Raw genomic sequence first — 18,223 nt, 5'->3', positions numbered from 1 at the left:
GGCAGAACTGAAAAAGTGTGTGCGAGCAAGGAGGCTTACAAACCTGACTTGGTTACACCAGTTCTGTCTGGAGGAATGGGACAAAATTCCAGTAACTTGTGAGAAGCTTGTGGAAGGCTACCCAAAACGTTTGACCCAATTTAAAGGCAATGCTACCATATACTAACAAAGTGTATGTAAACTTCTGACCCACTGGGAATGTGATGAAAGAAATAAAAGCTGAAATAAATAATTCTCTCTACTATTATTCTGACAGTTCACATTCTTAAAATAAAGTAGTGATCCTAACTGACCTAAGACAGGGAATGTTTTCTATGATTAAATGTCAGGAATTGTGAAAATCTGAGTTTAAATGTATTTGGCTAAGGTGTACGTAAACTTCTGACTTCAACTGTATATACATGCAATATCAACAATAGCTTATAAGGAGACAAAACTCCTGCCGAAGCGCTGCGGGGAATCAGGATGCTGAAGTGGCCCGTTCACCAGCGAAGCATAAAGCGGCAAGTCGGAGTAAATGTTCGCCGGAACAATGCAGGGGAGCTCAGAGTCTTCTCGTTGCCATGAAGATCCCTCCCGCTGACTCATGTAGGTCGAAGTAGTAGAAGTCTTCTAAACGAGAGATGAATCGCTGTCTTGAAGGAAGAAAATTCTGAGGAATGGTGTTTGCGCAGCTGGTTTTATACCTGTCAGCTTCACGCCCAAATATGGCGGGGCTTAAACACCATTGCCGATACTAGCATTATTGTAGAAAGGTTTCAACTAGACCGTGTAGAAGGACACCCCTATAGCATCAGCTTAGTGACACAATGTCAAGTGTACTGAATCGTAAGGGAACTGCCACATGGAGACGTTTCTGATCATTGAGTCTGAGGAATTGCAGTTAGACACGACAGATTGAACTGATTTACAGAAATGGCATTTACATGAGATCTTCTATTGAACATCGCTGTCTTAACACTCTCACACTCATCAGTCGTAACACGAGGAGCATGTGCAACATTAGCATACATAAATCATTACGATATTCATGCTGTTGGTTAATTTTATAGCACCAAACAAAATAAATATATTGTAAATATTAGAAATTTCACCCAGCTCTAGCTCTGGTGTGTTCTGTTCTATACCCACAGTAGTGCAGTATTCACTAGGCTTGTGTAAGTGTTCCTCTGTATGTTTGTTGGCAGGATGGAGGCCGAGCTTCAAGTACTACAACATGTGGGTGTCCCTGGCCGGGGCCATCTTGTGTTGTGTTGTTATGTTTGTCATCAACTGGTGGGCGGCGCTCCTGACCAACGTCATCGTCCTGTCGCTCTACATCTACGTGAGCTACAAGAAACCAGGTGAATTGACCTGTGGCACGCAGCATTGTTGTGCAGTTTCAGCTCTATGGCTTGATGCACGGATGTGATCACACATACATCTGCAATCCGTGAGGATTCTTAAAGGATTCATTCATTGTGTTTCAGATGTGAACTGGGGCTCGTCCACTCAAGCGTTGACGTATCATCAGGCTCTGACACACAGTTTACAGCTCTGCGGTGTAGCAGATCATATAAAAACCTACAGGTACATACACCTCTATCAGACATGAAGATAATGAATGATCATCTCCAGAGAAGTTGTTAACTGTACAAGTCTATATTACTTTTATACTGTTTTACATGCAAGTTTTTGTGAGTGAATTAATTTAACCTTTCCCATTCTGTATAATCGAAGAATTGTGCCATATAAAAACGAATTAACACTGAGAATTATTATTAAAGTGACTAGATGTTTTTTGTCAGTGTGCTCAAGCTCACATATCTGATCTCTGACAACATGTTGAAACAGATTTTGGTCTGATCCTCCTTCAGTCCAACTACTGTGTAATGAGACAAAAACATTCACAGAGAACCACAAAAATGCTTTGTGGGCAGTGTGACCATCCTGAGAATATAAATTTTTTTTTTAAATCATAGTCTTTTCATCATCTTTATTAAATAAAAATTAGAAAATTGAGAAATTCATAATATTGGTTAAAAATGCTCTATTTTGAAAAAAAAAAAAGAAAAAAAGTGTTTAAAATTATTTTATGTAGTTATTAAAAATAATGATTAAATACACTGCTACAAATGTACACTCGTATGTATTCAAGGTGTAGTTAAAAGTTTAAACTGTATAACAGTTTTCAAAACAAATTAAATCAACATGAATTCAGTTAAAGAATAAATATAACTTAAAATGTGGCAAACGGGTTTTAAATTAAAAAATCTATTCTTTTTTTATCATGAAATCCTCAGTCGTTGTGCCACGAAAAAGATGAAGATGTATTATTTAATGCAAAACCTGCATGTGTGTGTGTTTTTTATGGATGTGTACAAATTGTACAAAATATTTTGGAAACTTTTAATTATGGTGAACAGATATTCATGTAAAAATTAGAATAGGATTGATTGAGCAAAGAAAGAAAAATAGGAAAAATGCATTTTTTAAAAAAATCATAGTTGGTGCTCTAGATGTCATTTTTTTGTCTTTGACCTATAAAATGTAAAAGTACTTGTGATTGACAGCAGATGAGTGTGTTAAGTGTGGTGTTTTAATGTGTACAGACTGTAATCTCATTAACATTCAGACTCACTCCAGATCAACTGGATCAGTGTTCTCATGTTTCTGACAAAATCTCACAAATGAAGCGCTCCACTCTTGCCATAATCCTCTACTCTGAACATTTTTGCTTTGAAGTTTCTCTAATCTGAACGTGATCTGTTCCTGATGGGGGAGTTGACCTCAGAGGTCATGTGAATCTGCGCTGCTGTCACGGTTACTGGCACATCTTACGTTGGACACTTTTAAAAAGTCTTGAGGATTTGACAGAAAATGAGGCTTTGAATCTTTAGTGTGTGTGTGTGTGTGCGTTTTCATGTAGGCCGCAGTGTTTGGTGATGACTGGAGCTCCAAACTCACGTCCAGTGATTCTGCATCTAGTTCACGCCTTCACCAAGAATGTGGGTCTGATGGTGTGCGGTCACGTGCGCATTGTGAGTATCTGAACTAATCCTACTTTAACGTCTCATATCTGTTATCACGTGAACTGGATTCAGGGTTTCCACAGTCATGGGCCAAACCTGGAAATTTGGTAACGTTTGGTCGACTATTGGGGGCAGCCCTATTAAATTCATAGAAATGCATTGGTTAAAAGATACAAGACCCATGAGGATGTTGCTGGCACAATGTCCTTTGCTTGTTTGGATCAACATTCACATGCTAAACCCCTCACAAGAACCAGAACCTCAAATCAGAGAAACGATGTTGGGTGTTCTGACCTCAGCCCTATGCCTAAATCTAAAATCTGACTGGTGTTCCAGTGCAAACCAATATGTTGATTCTGGAACACGTCTGTCATGGTTGTTCAGTGAGGAGAAAGTAAAACATTGTGCAGAGCATGTAAGTCGAGCCGTTTGTGTGGAACAATCAGTTCTTGTTTCTCTGGGTTACTGGAACATTTACTTGCAATATTGAAATTTCCATGAAATCTGTGTGGACGGTGATTATAGAGTTCTGTTTAAGGGCCCGTGGAGAGCACACTGATCAACAGTACATTGATTGGACGTGACTCCTCCGCTGATGTTTGGATGAGTCATTTGAGAGCTACACTCCGTAAATGTGCAGAAGAATAATTAGTTCATTATCTTCTTCGTTTAATGTTCTGTAATGGTTCACAGAGTTCCCGCAGGCCTAACTTCAAAGAGCTGAACAACGATACGTTGCGCTACCAGCGATGGCTCCTCAACAACAACTCCAAAGCCTTTTATTCACCTGTCGTGGCTGAAGACCTCCGTCAAGGAACACAGTTCTTACTTCAGGTGTGTAGTAAATGTGTTGTTTTTGGGGAATTCTTTGTCTGATTCCCAAAACATTGTTTTCTTTTCTCCACTCAAGGGGTGTTCATACCATTTGTATAGATTGTGTTCTTTTTCTGCCACAGAACTGTATGGTTTGAACTTGTGTTATTTGTCACACTGATCGGGGTGGGTCTTAATAGTCCTTTGGCCAACTGTGAAAGAATTTCGGAAAGATTTTTCTTGTGTGTGTGCGTGCGTGCGTGTGTTTACAGGCTGCTGGTCTGGGCAGGTTGAGGCCCAACACTTTAGTGCTCGGCTTCAAAAACAACTGGCGCACTGGAGATATAAAGGACGTAGAGACCTACATCAGTGTCATCCAGTGAGTTTCATGTTTTACAGTCAGTCTGCGTACTAATGCTAATACACAGACATCAAGATCATCTCTTGTACATGAGTTTGATTGATTTGTTTGACTGAAACCAGGTTATGTGTCACATGAGAGTCCAGTTGATAGAATCCGAAACATGTTGCAGAATCTGTCATTGTTCTATTGTTGTGTTTGCTACAAGAGCAAGAAAATAGTTGTTAAAAGTACCTGTTAAGTCATGTCCATGTTACATTACATCCCAGAATCATCTAAGAAACGATAACATATATTTTGCTCAAAGAAAATGAGCAGTGTTTTTTTTTCATTGTGGCACTATGAATGAAACGCCAACGCCACCAGTTCTCATTACTGTAATGTAACAGAATGAATATATGACTTTAAAAGTATTTAATAAAAAAAATAAATAAATGGTATTACAATAATCAGAATATAGTGAGAATCATCAGTAAAAATGAGAATAAAATCTAGAGGACAATGCAACACGACATCTTCTGGGTCCAAAAAATCAGCTTTATTTTCTTAACCCTTATATGCATGGGCGTTTGGTCAAATATAATTACGTACCTCACGTCTTTAGGGACCCAGCTCTAATATCTGTCACAAATGGATCTACAAATTGCCCAGATAGTGTCAAATTTTTCAAGATAATGCAAAATATAACAGCTGTTACCAAGTATTTGCATAGGGCTCGTGTCGCACAATATAACAAATGAAGACCTTTTTTTAATTTTTTTATTTATTTGATGCAGATCGCGGCCGATACTGAAACTTAACACTGACAATGAGCGCAGCTGATGTGCATGATGCATCTTACCAATGACAATCACTGAGGGGAAAAATACAGTGCACACACATAATGCAACATATTCATTTTTCTGAAATGTGACTTAGACATTCACCCATATGCTGTAGATTGATTTGATGGTTAATTTATTTTATTTGTGTATATACAGATAAAGAATGTCTAGTAAATGTTTATGAGCAAATGGTTTTAACGGATGTGTCTGAGACATTAACAGATGTTTATTTGTGTGTCTGTAGCGACGCCTTTGATTTTCAGTACGGTGTCGTCATTCTCCGGCTCAGAGAGGGGCTTGATATTTCTCACATACAAGGACAAGGTATTGTGCTTGACAGAAACTACTGCATTACAGCCAAAGGGACTTGCATTAATCAAGTGTAACCAACAATTAAATACTTTTGATCAATGTGAATCTTGCTACAGCCACAGGAGAACATGTAATGGGCATTTCAAAAGCCATGAACCATGCCAGAGTCATCTATTTAGAAGAAATGTAAAGCGAAATCTTTAAAGCTTTTAAAACACTGCAATTGAGAGTGTGATGTGTGTGATAGGGCTGCAGAGTTTGCGTGAAGGAAATTGCTCATGTAACCAGGGTGTTTTCTGTGAACTAGAGTTGTTCACACTGAATTTCAGTTTGCCTTGACCTGCTGAACTTTACTGGCTAAAAGTTTCCATTGTCTTTCAGATGATTCTTCAGGTATGAAGGACGTGGTGGTCTCCGTGGACATGAGTAAAGACTCGGATGGAGACTCGTCCAAACCCTCCTCAAAGGCCACGAGTGTTCAGAACAGTCCAGCGGTCCAGAAAGGTTTGCGACTTTTACATGATTGTTTTGTTTCTTAGTACATTAATCAGACTACATCTTTGTGTTTTTAAAAGTTGAGTTATTGAGTGACGTGTATTCTCTTTTAAGTTGAAGTGTGTAATTTCGCTGTCACTAGCATCACCAAAAGCAAAAATAATCACTGTATTTTAAAAAAGGATCTCTAACCTGTTGTCCGTTGCTCACCAAACAGATTGCCCCATCCCAAATGTTGGGTTGATCAGGTGACCCAAACAAACAGGAATGTTTCGAAAAGGTGACACAGAATCACAGTGATTTTACATTTTACAGGGATATCAACCTACAAACGTCTTAAGATGGGATACAATAAAGTATTTAACATTGAAAAAATGTCCAACTTCACCTTGAAACATTAATTATCATCAATGATCAAAATGAAGATGCAGGCCAGTGATTTGATGCACAGCTGATTTCACAGAAGTCATATGGTGACCCTCTGATCTTCCATCTGACTTTGGAGCCAGAGCTCATATCAAACACATTTCACATCTCACCCACTAGTGATTCCTTGCATGTATTGTCCACCCAATTCAACATGACAAACACAGTTTGCATCTCGTCTAGGAAAGGAGTGAGTGTTTGCGTGGTTGGCATGTTTACAGTCATGTGATAAATGACTGTGAAGAATGAAATCTCCTCTCTCACAGCACCATCTGACATTAGAGAGCTCTCTGAATGCTCACAAAATATCAGTGAAAACAACATGCTCCTTGAAGACCATAAAACTGCAGAAAAGGAACAGGATTGCCATATTTGAAAGAAAGGATCCTACTGATTCTGTAGATACAGCTGCTTTTCGATAGTGACAGATTCTTCTCTGATCAAACAATTCTGCATTTTTTTAGTTAATGTGCCTCCTAGGAGTGCTAATCCACTTACAAGATAAAGGTCAATATGGGCCACACCAGAAGAACTGACTTGTATCTGAAAAAAGATTATTTTGATGTATTATTTTTGATATGTTGAGTATCTTTACCTGATATGCACCAAATTCCATGTAACATGAGTTCAAGAAAGTAGCTTTTCCAGAAAATTCACAATGACAAAAAAAGACCGTTTGATACAGTAATAACTGTATTATAGTCTATAGAGCGAAATGGTGCTCGCACACTTTTTTTAGCCATTCATTTTTCCAATAGGGATTTCATAAAACAGTTGTAAGCCTCTGACCAAAGCATTGTGAATGACATATTCAAATTGTAAATTATGGATATACAGTGTAATCAGAAAGTATTCCGACCCCTTCATTTTTTCACATTTTGTTAAGTTGCAGCCTTATTCTAAAATGCTTTAAATTACTTTTTCACATCAATCTCCCCTCCATATCCCATAATGACAAAGCAAAAACAAGATTTTTGATAACTTTACTCACCCTTAACTCAATACTTAGTTGAAGCACCTTTGGCAGCGATTACAGCCTCAAGTCTTTTTGGGTATGATGCGACAAGCTTTGCACACCTGGATTTGGGGATTTTCTGCCATTCTTCTCTGCAGATCCTTTCAAGTTCTGTCAGGTTGAATGGGGACCATCAGTGGACAGCCATTGTCCCTTCAGAGATGTTTGATTGTGTTCAGGTCCCAGCTCTGGCTGGGCCAATCAAGGACATTCACAGAGTTGTCCTTAAGCCACTCTTGTGTTGTCTTGGCTGTGTGCTTAGGATCATTGTCCTGTTGGAATCTTCAGCCCAGTCTGAGGTCCTGAGCACTCTGGACCAGGTTTTCATTAAGGATATCTCTGTATTTTGCTGTGTTCAGCTTTCCTTCAACCCAACCAGTCCCACAGTCCCTGCAACTGAAAAACACCTCCACAGCATGATGCTATCACCACCACCATGCTTCACCGTTGAGATGGTATTGCACAGGTGATAAGCGGTGCCTGGTTCCCTCCAGGCATGACGCTTGGAATTGAGGCCAAACAGTTCAATCTTTGTTTCATCAGACCACAGAATCTTGTTTGTCACAGCCTTTAGGTGCTTTTTTGTGTCTTGCACAGAGGAGAGGCTTCCGTCTGGCCACTCAGCCGTAAAGCCCAGATCGGTGGAGTGTTGCAGTGATGGTTGTCCTTCTGCAAGTTTCTCCCATCTCCACACATGATCTCTGGAGCTCAACCAAGGTGACCATCCGGTTCTTGATCAACTCTCTTACCAAGGCCCTTCTCCCCGATTGCTCAGTTTGGGCCAGCGGCCGGCTCTAGGAAGAGTCCTGGTTGTTCCAAACTTCTTCCATTTAAGAATTATGGAGGTCACTGTGCTCTTGGGAACTTTCAATGCAGCCAAAAAAAAAATTCTAGCCTTCCCAAGATCTGTGCCTTTTTTGCTCTGATATGCATGTTTGGCTGTGAGACCTTATATAGACAGGTGTGTGCCTTTCCTAATCATGTCCAGTCAATTGAATTTGCCACTGGTGGATTCCAACCAAAGTGCAGAAACATCTCAAAGATTGAGTTAAATTTCAAGTGTCATAGCAAAGGGTCTGAATACTTATGTCAATGTGGTATTTCAGTTTTTTTCTTTTTAATGAATTTGTAAAGTTATCAAAAATCTGGTTTTGCTGTGTCATTATAGGGTATGGAGCATTTTAGCATAAGGCTGCAACATAAAATGTGAAAAAATGAAGGGGTCTGAATACTTTCGGAATGCACTGTATATTAAACTATTTAAAGTCCTTTATTATGCAAAATATTCTGATATATGCAAAAAAAAAATAAAAAAAATATCAGTAGTTTGAGAGTGAAGGGAGAACGATTCGATTACACAATTCACAGTGCATCATGGGAGTGGGCGGTCGCTGCAGAGCTCTTTTGCTGCGGTTTGTTGGCCATGATTCTCTGGTGGATCTTTCTCTTCAGGATCATGGGTAGTGTAGTTCTTCACCAAGAATTTAGCAATTAAAGGTGAAATGTTTAATGTCTGTGCTACTAGTGGCACCAAATGGAATTACAGAAACAAAATATGTTTTCAAAACAAACTTTGCCAACACCCCCAGACTCATCACGCCCTTTCACACTCTCTGATTCCCTATGCACAAATAGGCAATACTAAATAAAATGTGATAAACGTTTAACATCGTAATAAACAAGACCGCCTATAACAAACACACCAGACAGAATGTGTGGCAGAGGAATCGGCTCGTCCAATAACACCGCCGGATAGAAGGGCAGCTGGTTTGTGGGGGATCCAGCACAAGAGGTAAGATAGTTCTTGGTAACTAGTAAGCGTAAGGATACATATTCCATGTATCAGTATTACGAGTAGCTCGACAGAAATGAGCTAACTTGTGTGGCAATACCAAAGTGTAGCTTACCTGTCGAGAAGCAAGAATTCCCCCAAAGTCCTCCACCTTGTATATGTTCACTCTGGTTTTACTCCGTTCTCTGTCTCTTTGTATTTATGCTAGTCTCTGAATTTTGGCGAAGCTAAATTTCATTTCCTCTGTAGAATGTCTGCTGTAGACATTCAAATTCTCCTGGCTGAACGGCTAGTTCAAGTAGCCATGCCCCAAACTCACGCTATAGGTTGAGCTAGAAAGGGAAGGTTGGAGCTGAGCAGGCCGCTCAAAATAGGGAGGCTCAGTGTTTACACTTTTTGGGGAGGTAAACCCATGAATGGCTTACTTATAGTTGTCAATGAACAATAAACTGGGAAATTAGAACGTATTTTAAAATAAAAAAAGTTACACACTTCATCTTGAAACATGATTTTTTTTTTAAATGAATTAGATATAACATGGACTGATGGCTTCAGCAGAAGCATAAATCATCGATTAACAGCCTCAGAGCTCACGGTAGGTCTGTCATGTTATAGCTCCACATAACAGTCGGGCAGATGTGTACCTGAGCAGTGGGTGATATTTGGGACCATCCTACAAATTTTGAAGTGTCTCTGCACATAATGTTCATTGATGCTCAGATATGTTTAGGACTGAAAAAGAAGAAAGATTAAGAAATTGGAACATTTTGGTAGCTGCACTGCTTGGCACTATTTTTATGTCCTGTGAGCCAAATTACAAATCTGGGGGGGAAAAAATTGGATTAGCATGGATTTCTGCATAAATGTATTATAAAATTTGATGTGATCTTTAACTCACAACAAAAGACAAAAGTAGTCTGCTTAACAAAGAATGATATGTACAATTATACATGCAATGGTGTCTTAATTTTACACCCCAGGTAAACATTCCCAATGCAGGGTTGAAAAAGTCAGAATCAGAATGAGCTTTATTGCCAAGTATGCTTCCACAAACAAGGAATTTTTCTTGGTGACTGAAGCTTCCAGTGCACAAACAATACAACAAGACAGATATATATATATATATATATATATATATATATATATATATATAAAAAATTAAAAAGCTAATAGAAATATAAGTATATATAGAAATACACAATAAGACAAATACAAATCTGTTATATACAGTGCAAGGGAATGTAATGCAGAAAAGGTAGGATATGTTAAATAATATAATTAACTAGGCTGTGTATTGCATGTAATTATAGTATAGTTTTTAACTGTTCATGAGATGGATAGCCTGAGGGAAAAAGCTTTTCTTGTGCCTGATGGTTCTGGTTCTTAGTGCTCTGTTGCGCCAACCAGAAGGCAACAGTTCAAAAAGGTAGTGGGCTGGGTGAGTGGGGTCCAGAGTGATTTTACCTGTCCTTTTCCTCATTCTGGAAGTGTACAGTTCTTGAAGGAAGGGCAAGGGGGAACCAATAATACACTCAGCAGTCTGAACTGTCCTTTTGTAGTCTTCTGATATCCGATTTCATAGATGAACCAAACAGACAGTTATTGAAGTGCAGAGGACAGACTCAATGACTGCTGAGTAGAACTGTATCAGCAGCGCCTGTGGCAGTTTGAACGTCCTCAACTGGCGAAGGATGTACAACTTCTGCTGGGCCTTTTTCACAATGTAGTCAATGTGGGTCTCCCACTTCAGGTCCTGTGAGATGGTAGTGCCCAGGAACCTGAATGACTCCACTGATGCCACAGTGCTGTGTAGAATGGTGAGCGGGGTCAATGTTGGGGTGTTGTAAAGTCCACAATCATCTCCACCGTTTTGAGCGTGCTGAGCTCCAGGTTGTTATGACTGCACCAGTGAGACAGCCTTTCAACCTCCCTTCTGTATGCAGACTCATCACCATCTTGGAGGAGGCCGATGACAGTAGTGTCATCTGAAAACTTTAGGAGCTTGACAGAGGTGTCCTTGGCAGTGCACACATCACTGGGGGGCACCAGTGCTGATCGTACATGTGCTGGAAATAAATTTCCCCAGTCTCACTAGCTGTTGCCTGTCCATCAGAAAGCTGGTGATCCACTGGCAGATAGACGTGGGAACAGAGAGCTGGGTTAATTTATTCCATAAGAGAGCTGGGATGATGGGGTTGAAAGCCAAACTGAGGTCCACAAAAAGGATCCTTTTTGTTCCTGGTCTGTCCAGATGTTGCAGGATATGATGCAATCCCATGTTGATGACATCATCCACAGACCTGTTTGCTCAATAAGCAAATTGAAGGGGATCTACAAGGGGTCCAGTGATGTCCTTCAGGTGGGCCAACACCAGTCTCTCAAATGACTTCATGACCACAGACATCAGAGCGACGGGTCTGTAGTCATTAAGTCATTTGATATTGGGTTTCTTTTGGACAGGGATGATAGTGGAGCATTTGAAGCATCAGGGAACTTCACACTGCTCCAGTGATCTGTGTGAAGATGGGGGCCAGCTGGTCAGCACAGGATTTTAGACAAGTGGGTGAAACACCATCTGGGCCCTATGCTTTCCTTGTCTTTTGTTTCTGAAATACCCGGCACACCTCCTTTACAGATCTTAAGTCAGTTGTTGATTCCCTACAGTGTTGGGGGATGGTGTCTTGAAGTTAGTTATGTCTTTCAGGCAGTGATCAGAGAGTCCCAAAACTGCTCTAGGGACAGAGTGATATGCATCCTTTAATGTTGTGTAGCAATGGTCCAGTATAGTTCTGTCCCTGGTAGGGCATGTAATGTGCCCAGGCATAATATTGGACATTTGATAAAAGCATATATCTTGAGTTAATCTTCACAGAGTGACTTGTCCTGATGCCTGCTGCATGCAACCTCTGGCTATTAGTACAAATTGTGGATCTGATGCGACTTGTTTTTTTAATTCTCGTATTAATGCAGTTTTAACTTTTATTTCCAGAAAATACAGTATTTATAGTTCAATTAGATCAGTGCTACTAAACAAGAAATGGTAAGTGCGCACACGTGCGGTCTGTTTGTGAAACATGCACGTTCTCAATCTCAATTGAGAGTAACTCATCACAGCGTGAATCTGTGTCAGACCCTTTTAAATAGCTTATCACAGATATATGCTTGTCACGATAGCCATAATAATAGGAAAATAATTATAGCTTAAACTGCAAAAACGGCGCTAGGACATCGTCACGTAAGTGCTTATTAGTGATCAGCATTTCTTTACTTCAAAATGCTAAAGAGGGTATTTCTCTTATTTTCATTTTAATTAATATATATATATATATATAATATATACACACACACACACACACACACACACACACACACACACACACACACACACACACACACACACTACCGGTCAAAAGTTTTGAAACACTTGACTGAAATGTTTCTCATGATCTTAAAAATCTTTTGATCTGAAGGCGTATGCTTAAATGTTTGAAATTAGTTTTGTAGACAAAAATATAATTGTGCCACCATATTAATTTATTTCATTATAAAACTAAAATTTAATTTCAAGTTTTTGAAATTGATGACTTGGACCAAATAATAAAGAAAAGCAGCCAATAAGTGCCCAACATAGATGGTTAGTTTAATACTGTTTAAAAATCATCCCAGGGTGATACCTCAAGAAGTTGGTTGAGAAAATGTCAAGAGTACATGTCTGCAAATTCTAGGCAAAGGGTGACTACTTTGAAGATGCTAAAATATAACACAGTTTTGATTTATTTTGGATTTTGTTTAGTCACAACATAATTCCCATAGTTCCATTTATGTTATTCCATAGTTCTGATGAGTTTACTATTATTTTAAATGTGAAAAAAATTTTTTATAATAATGAATGAGTGTTTCAAAACTTTTGACTGGTAGTGTATATATATAAACTCAGCAAAAAAAGAAACGTCCTCTCACTTTCAACTGCTTTTATTTTCAGCAAACTTAACATGTAATTATTTGTATGAACATAAAAAGATTCAATAACTAAGACATAAACTGAACAAGTTTCACAGACATGTGAGACTAACATAAATGGAATAATGTGTCCCTGAACAAAGGAGGGGTCAAAATCAAAAGTAACAGTCAGTATCTGGTGTGGCCACCAGCTGCATTAAGTACTGCAGTGCATCTCCTCCTCATGGACTGCACCAGATTTGCCAGTTCTTGCTGTGAGATGTTACCCCACTCTTCCACCAAGGCACTTACAAGTTCCCGGACATTTCTGGGGGGAATGGCCCTAGCCCTCACCCTCTGATCCAACAGGTCCCAGATGTGCTCAATGGGACTGAGATCCGAGCTCTTCGCTGGCCATGGCAGAACTCTGACATTCCTGTCTTACAGGAAATCACGCACAGAACGAGCAGTATGGCTGGTGGCATTGTCATGCTGGAGGGTCATGTCAGGATGAGCCTGCAGGAAGGGTACCACATGAGGGAGGAGGATGTCTTCCCTGTAACACACAGCGTTGAGATTGCCTGCAATGACAACAAGTTCAGTCCAATGATGCTGTGACACACCACCCCTGACCATGATGGACCCACGCTCCAGAGTACAGGCCTCGGTGTAACGCTCATTACTTCAACGATAGTACGCGAGTCCGACCATCACCCCTGGTGAGACAAAACTGCGACTCGTCAGTGAAGAGCACTTTTTGCCAGTCCTTTCTTGTCCAGCGAAGGTGGGTTTGTGCCCATAGGCGACGTTGTTGTCTGTGATGTCTGGTAAGGACCTGCCTTACAACAGGCCTACAAGCCCTCAGTCCAGCCTCTCTCAGCCTATTGCAGACAGTCTGAGCACTGATGGAGGGATTGTGCATTCCTGGTTTAACTGGGCAGTTGTTGTTGCCATCCTGTACCTGTCACGCAGGTGTGATATTCGGATGTACCGATCCTGTGCAGGTGTTGTTACACATGGTCTGCCACTGCGAGGACGATCAGCTGTCCTTCCTGTCTCCCTGTGGCGCTTTCTTAGGCGTCTCACAGTACGGACATTGCAATTTATTGCCCTGGCCACATCTGCAGTCCTCATGCCTCCATGCAGCATGCCTAAGGCACGTTCACGCAGATGAGCAAGGAACCCTGGGCATCTTTCTTTTGGTGTTTTTCAGAGTTAGTAGAAAGGTCTCTTTAGTGTCCTAAATTTTTATAACTGTGACCTTATTTGCTTACCGTCTGTAAGCTGTTAGTGTCTTAACGACCGTTCCACAGGTGCATGTTCATTAATTGTTTATGGTTCATTGAACAAGCATGGAAAACATTGTTTAAACCCTTTACAATAAAGATCTGGAAAGTTATTTGGATTTTGACAAAATGATCTTTAAAATACAGTGTCCTGAAAAAGGGACGTTTCTTTTTTTTTGCTGAGATTATACACACACACACACACACACACACACACACACACCGATCAGCCACAACATTAAAACCACCTGCCTAATATTGTGTAGGTCCCCCTCGTGCCGCCAAAACAGCGCCAACCCGCATCTCAGAATAGCATTCTGAGATGCTATTCTTTTCACCACAATTGTACAGAGCGGTTATCTGAGTTACCGTAGACTTTGTCAGTTCGAACCTGTCTGGCCATTTTATGTTGACCTCTCTCATCAACAAGGCATTTCCATCCACAGAACTGTCGCTCACTGGATGTTTTTGGCACCATTCTGAGTAAATTCTAGAGACTGTTGTGCGTGAAAATCCCAGGAGATCAGCAGTTACAGAAATACTCAAACCAGACCGTCTGGCACTAACAATCATGCCACGATCCAAATCATTGAGATCACAATTTCCCCATTCTAATGGTTGATGTGAATTAACTGAAGCTCTTGACCTGTATCTGCATGATTTTATGCACTTCACTGCTGCCACACGATTGGCTGATTAGATAATCGCATGGATGATTGTTGGTGCCAGACAGGTTGGTTTGAGTATTTCTGTAACTGCTGATCTCCTGAAATTTTCACACACAGCAGTCTCTAGAATTTACTCCGGATGGTGCTAAAAACAAAAAACATCCAGTGAGCGGCAGTTCTGTAGACAGAAATGCCTTGTTGATGAGAGGTCAACAGAGAATGGCCAGACTGGTTCGAACTGACAAAGTAGATAACCGCTCTGTACAATTGAGGTGAGAAGAATAGCATCTCAGAATACTATTTTGAGATACAGGTTGGCGCTGTTTTGGTGGCACGAGGGTGACCTACACAATATTAGGCAGGTGGTTTTAATGTTGTGGCTGATTGGTGTATATTGATATGAAAATTAAGAGTGTGGCCCTCGAGGCTACAGGTATCCTGTTTTGTGACCCCTGAGCTTGCCAAAGTTATCAACTAGTTGACAATAACTAGTCAACTCGGGTGACGCGCTGACTATATTTAAAAATATGTAATTTTGCACATCCCTAATGATGGTGGTTCGGCTTAAAGTAGGCCTCTCTCGGCTCATGTAATCTACTGCAGCAGAACAGACGTCTCATTGTGTCTCACTGACGCACATGTTTGTCATTGCAACAGCACTTTAACACTTTTTTTTTTCTTTTTTTTTTCTCCCTCCTCCCCTTCTCTTATGTTTAAACATGATCCAGATGAGGATGAGGATGGCAAAGCGTACACTCAGCCACTGTTGAAGAAAGGCAGGACATTTCTCTCTCTGTCTCACATATTCTCTGTATTTGCTCCTTCTGTCTCAGGCTGCATGCATATTTTCTCTTTTACGTCTCTTTGACGTTAGGATGATCTGCTTTTCCCTCGTGGCTGTTTTCTGCTGGTTTGACCTCTGACCTTCATGTCTACATGTGTGTTACTGTGATTTCAGCTCTGATGTCATCAGGTCTCTGGGAGTTTCTGTCTGTGCTCTAATACTCTGTGTGTCTTTTGCAGGAACGCTACTCTTTTCACTGAAGATCTCGCTTCAATCCTATCCTTCCTCTGTCTGCTTATGAATTATGCTGATGATATTTCAACATATATATGTAATCTGTATTGATAAAGGGTGTTTATGTGTTTTTCAGAAAAAACCAGCCCGACAGTTCCTCTGAATGTGGCTGATCAGCAGCTGTTAGATGCCAGTAAGCAGTTCCAGAGGAAGCAGGGGAAGGGGACAGTAGACGTGTGGTGGCTCTTTGATGATGGTGGTGAGTTGGTTTTTCATAGAGTTGAAGTCAGAAGTTTACATACACCTTAGCCAAATACATTTAAACTCAGTTTTTCACAATTCCTGACATTTAATCGTAGAAAACATTCCTTGTCTTAGGTCAGTTAGGGTCATTATTTTAAGAATGTGAAAAGTCAGAATAATAGTAGAGAGAATGATTTATTTCTGCTTCTATTTCTTTCATCAAATCCCCAGTGGGTCAGAAGTTTACATACACTTTGTTAGTATTAGGTAGCATTGCCTTTAAATAGTTTAACTTGGGTCAAACGTTTTGGGTAGCATTCCACAAGCTTCTCACAATAAGTTGCTGGAATTTTGTCCCATTCCTCCAGACAGAACTGGTGTAACTGAGTCGGGATTGTAGGCCTCCTTGCTCGCACACGCTTTTTCAGTTCTGCCCACAAAGTTTCTAGATTGAGGTCAGGGCTTTGTGATGGCCACTCCAATACCCTGACTTTGATATCCTTAAGCCATTTTGCCACAACTTTGAAGGTATGCTTGGGGCATTGTCCATTTGGAAGACCCATTTGTGACCTAGCTTTAACTTCCTTTCTGATGTATTGAGATGTTGCTTCAATATATCCACATAATTTTCCTTCCTCATGATGCCATCTATCATGCCCCACAACATGATGTTGCCACCCCTATGATGACCACACAGCCATCATATCGCTCAGGAAGGAGAAGCATTCTGTCACCTAGAGATGAACGTATTTTGGTGCGAAAAGTGCAGATCAATCCCAGAACAACAGCAAAGGACCTTTTGAAGATGCTGGAGGAAACAGGTAGACAAGTATCTATATCCATAGTAAAACGAGTCCTATATCGACATAATCTGAAAGGCTGCTCAGCAAAGAAGCCACTGCTCCAAAACCACCATAAAAAGCCAGACTATAGTTTGCAAGTGCACATAGGGAAAAAGATCTTACTTTTTGGAGAAATGACCACTGGTCTAATGAAACTAAAATTGAACAGCTTGGCCATAATGACCATTGTTATGCTTGGAGGAAAATGGTGAGGCTTGCAAGCCGAAGAACACCATCCTAACCGTGAAGCATGGGGTGGCAGCATCATGTTGTGGGAGTGCTTTGCTGCAGGAGGGACTGGTGCACTTCACAAAATAGATGGCACTTGAGGAAAGAAATTTATGTGTATGTATTGAAGCAACATCTCAAGACATCAGCCAGGATGTTAAAGCTTGGTCGCAAATGGGTCTTCCAAATGGACAATGACCACAAGAATACCTCCAAAGTTTTTGCAAAATAACTTAAGGACAACGAAGTCATGGTATTGGAGTGGCCATCACAAAGCCCTGACCTCAATCCGATAGAAAATTTGTGGGCAGAACTGAGTAAGCGTGTGCAAGCATGTAGACCTACAAACCTGACTCAGTTACACCAGTTCTGTCTGGAGGAATGGGCCAAAATTCCAGCAACTTATTATGAGAAGCTTGTGGAAGGCTACCCAAAACGTTTGACCCAAGTTAAACAATTTAAAGGCAATGCTACCAAATACTAACAAAATGTATGTAAACGTTTGACTCACTGTGATGAAAGAACTAAAAGCTGAAATATTTCATTCTCTCTACTATTATTCTGACATCTCACATTCTTAAAATAAAGTAGTGATCCTAACTGACCTAAGACAGGGAATGTTTTCTACGATTAAATGTCAGGAACTGTGAAAAACTGAGCTGAAATGTATTTGGCTAAGGTGTGTGTAAACGTCTGACTTCAAATGTACCTGCCTTCTCCTGGGCCTTCAAGCATTAGTTCCTTTGCATAATGGGATTTGCCAATACTCAAGAGTGCCTCAAACAGTGCAGATTTGAGGGATTGAGGAGAACATCATGGACTGCCTGAAACAAGAACTTGATGCTCTCAGTGTGTCCAGATGCCTTACTAATCCCCACTGCTTTGCTGGACTCTCCTCCACTGCTGTTCTTACCTCCTTATGGACTAGTAGTTGTCATTCCGTCCTACCC

The 18,223-nt window shown here is 40.4% G+C and overlaps 1 protein-coding gene across 3 annotated transcripts in view; it reads left to right on the top strand.

Annotated features, from left to right (window-relative positions):
- slc12a2 (solute carrier family 12 member 2) overlaps positions 1-18,223 on the top strand; it is an 81,502-nt gene that overhangs the window by 50,599 nt on the left and 12,680 nt on the right. For 2 of the 3 annotated variants that reach the window (XM_051683525.1, XM_051683527.1), the window contains 9 exons: positions 1,188-1,343; positions 1,470-1,569; positions 2,909-3,020; positions 3,705-3,845; positions 4,097-4,203; positions 5,254-5,333; positions 5,703-5,825; positions 15,671-15,718; positions 16,097-16,219. In XM_051683525.1, the coding sequence (XP_051539485.1) occupies positions 1,188-1,343; positions 1,470-1,569; positions 2,909-3,020; positions 3,705-3,845; positions 4,097-4,203; positions 5,254-5,333; positions 5,703-5,825; positions 15,671-15,718; positions 16,097-16,219 (990 nt within the window). The remainder of the gene's footprint in view (positions 1-1,187; positions 1,344-1,469; positions 1,570-2,908; positions 3,021-3,704; positions 3,846-4,096; positions 4,204-5,253; positions 5,334-5,702; positions 5,826-15,670; positions 15,719-16,096; positions 16,220-18,223) is intronic. The other variant, XM_051683526.1, reaches the window with a different exon arrangement.

Source organism: Myxocyprinus asiaticus, chromosome 42, assembly GCF_019703515.2.
Source record: "Myxocyprinus asiaticus isolate MX2 ecotype Aquarium Trade chromosome 42, UBuf_Myxa_2, whole genome shotgun sequence".
NCBI lineage: Eukaryota > Metazoa > Chordata > Actinopteri > Cypriniformes > Catostomidae > Myxocyprinus > Myxocyprinus asiaticus.
Note: the sequence above shows the minus strand (reverse complement) of the source record. Positions and strands in the feature narration are given on the sequence as shown.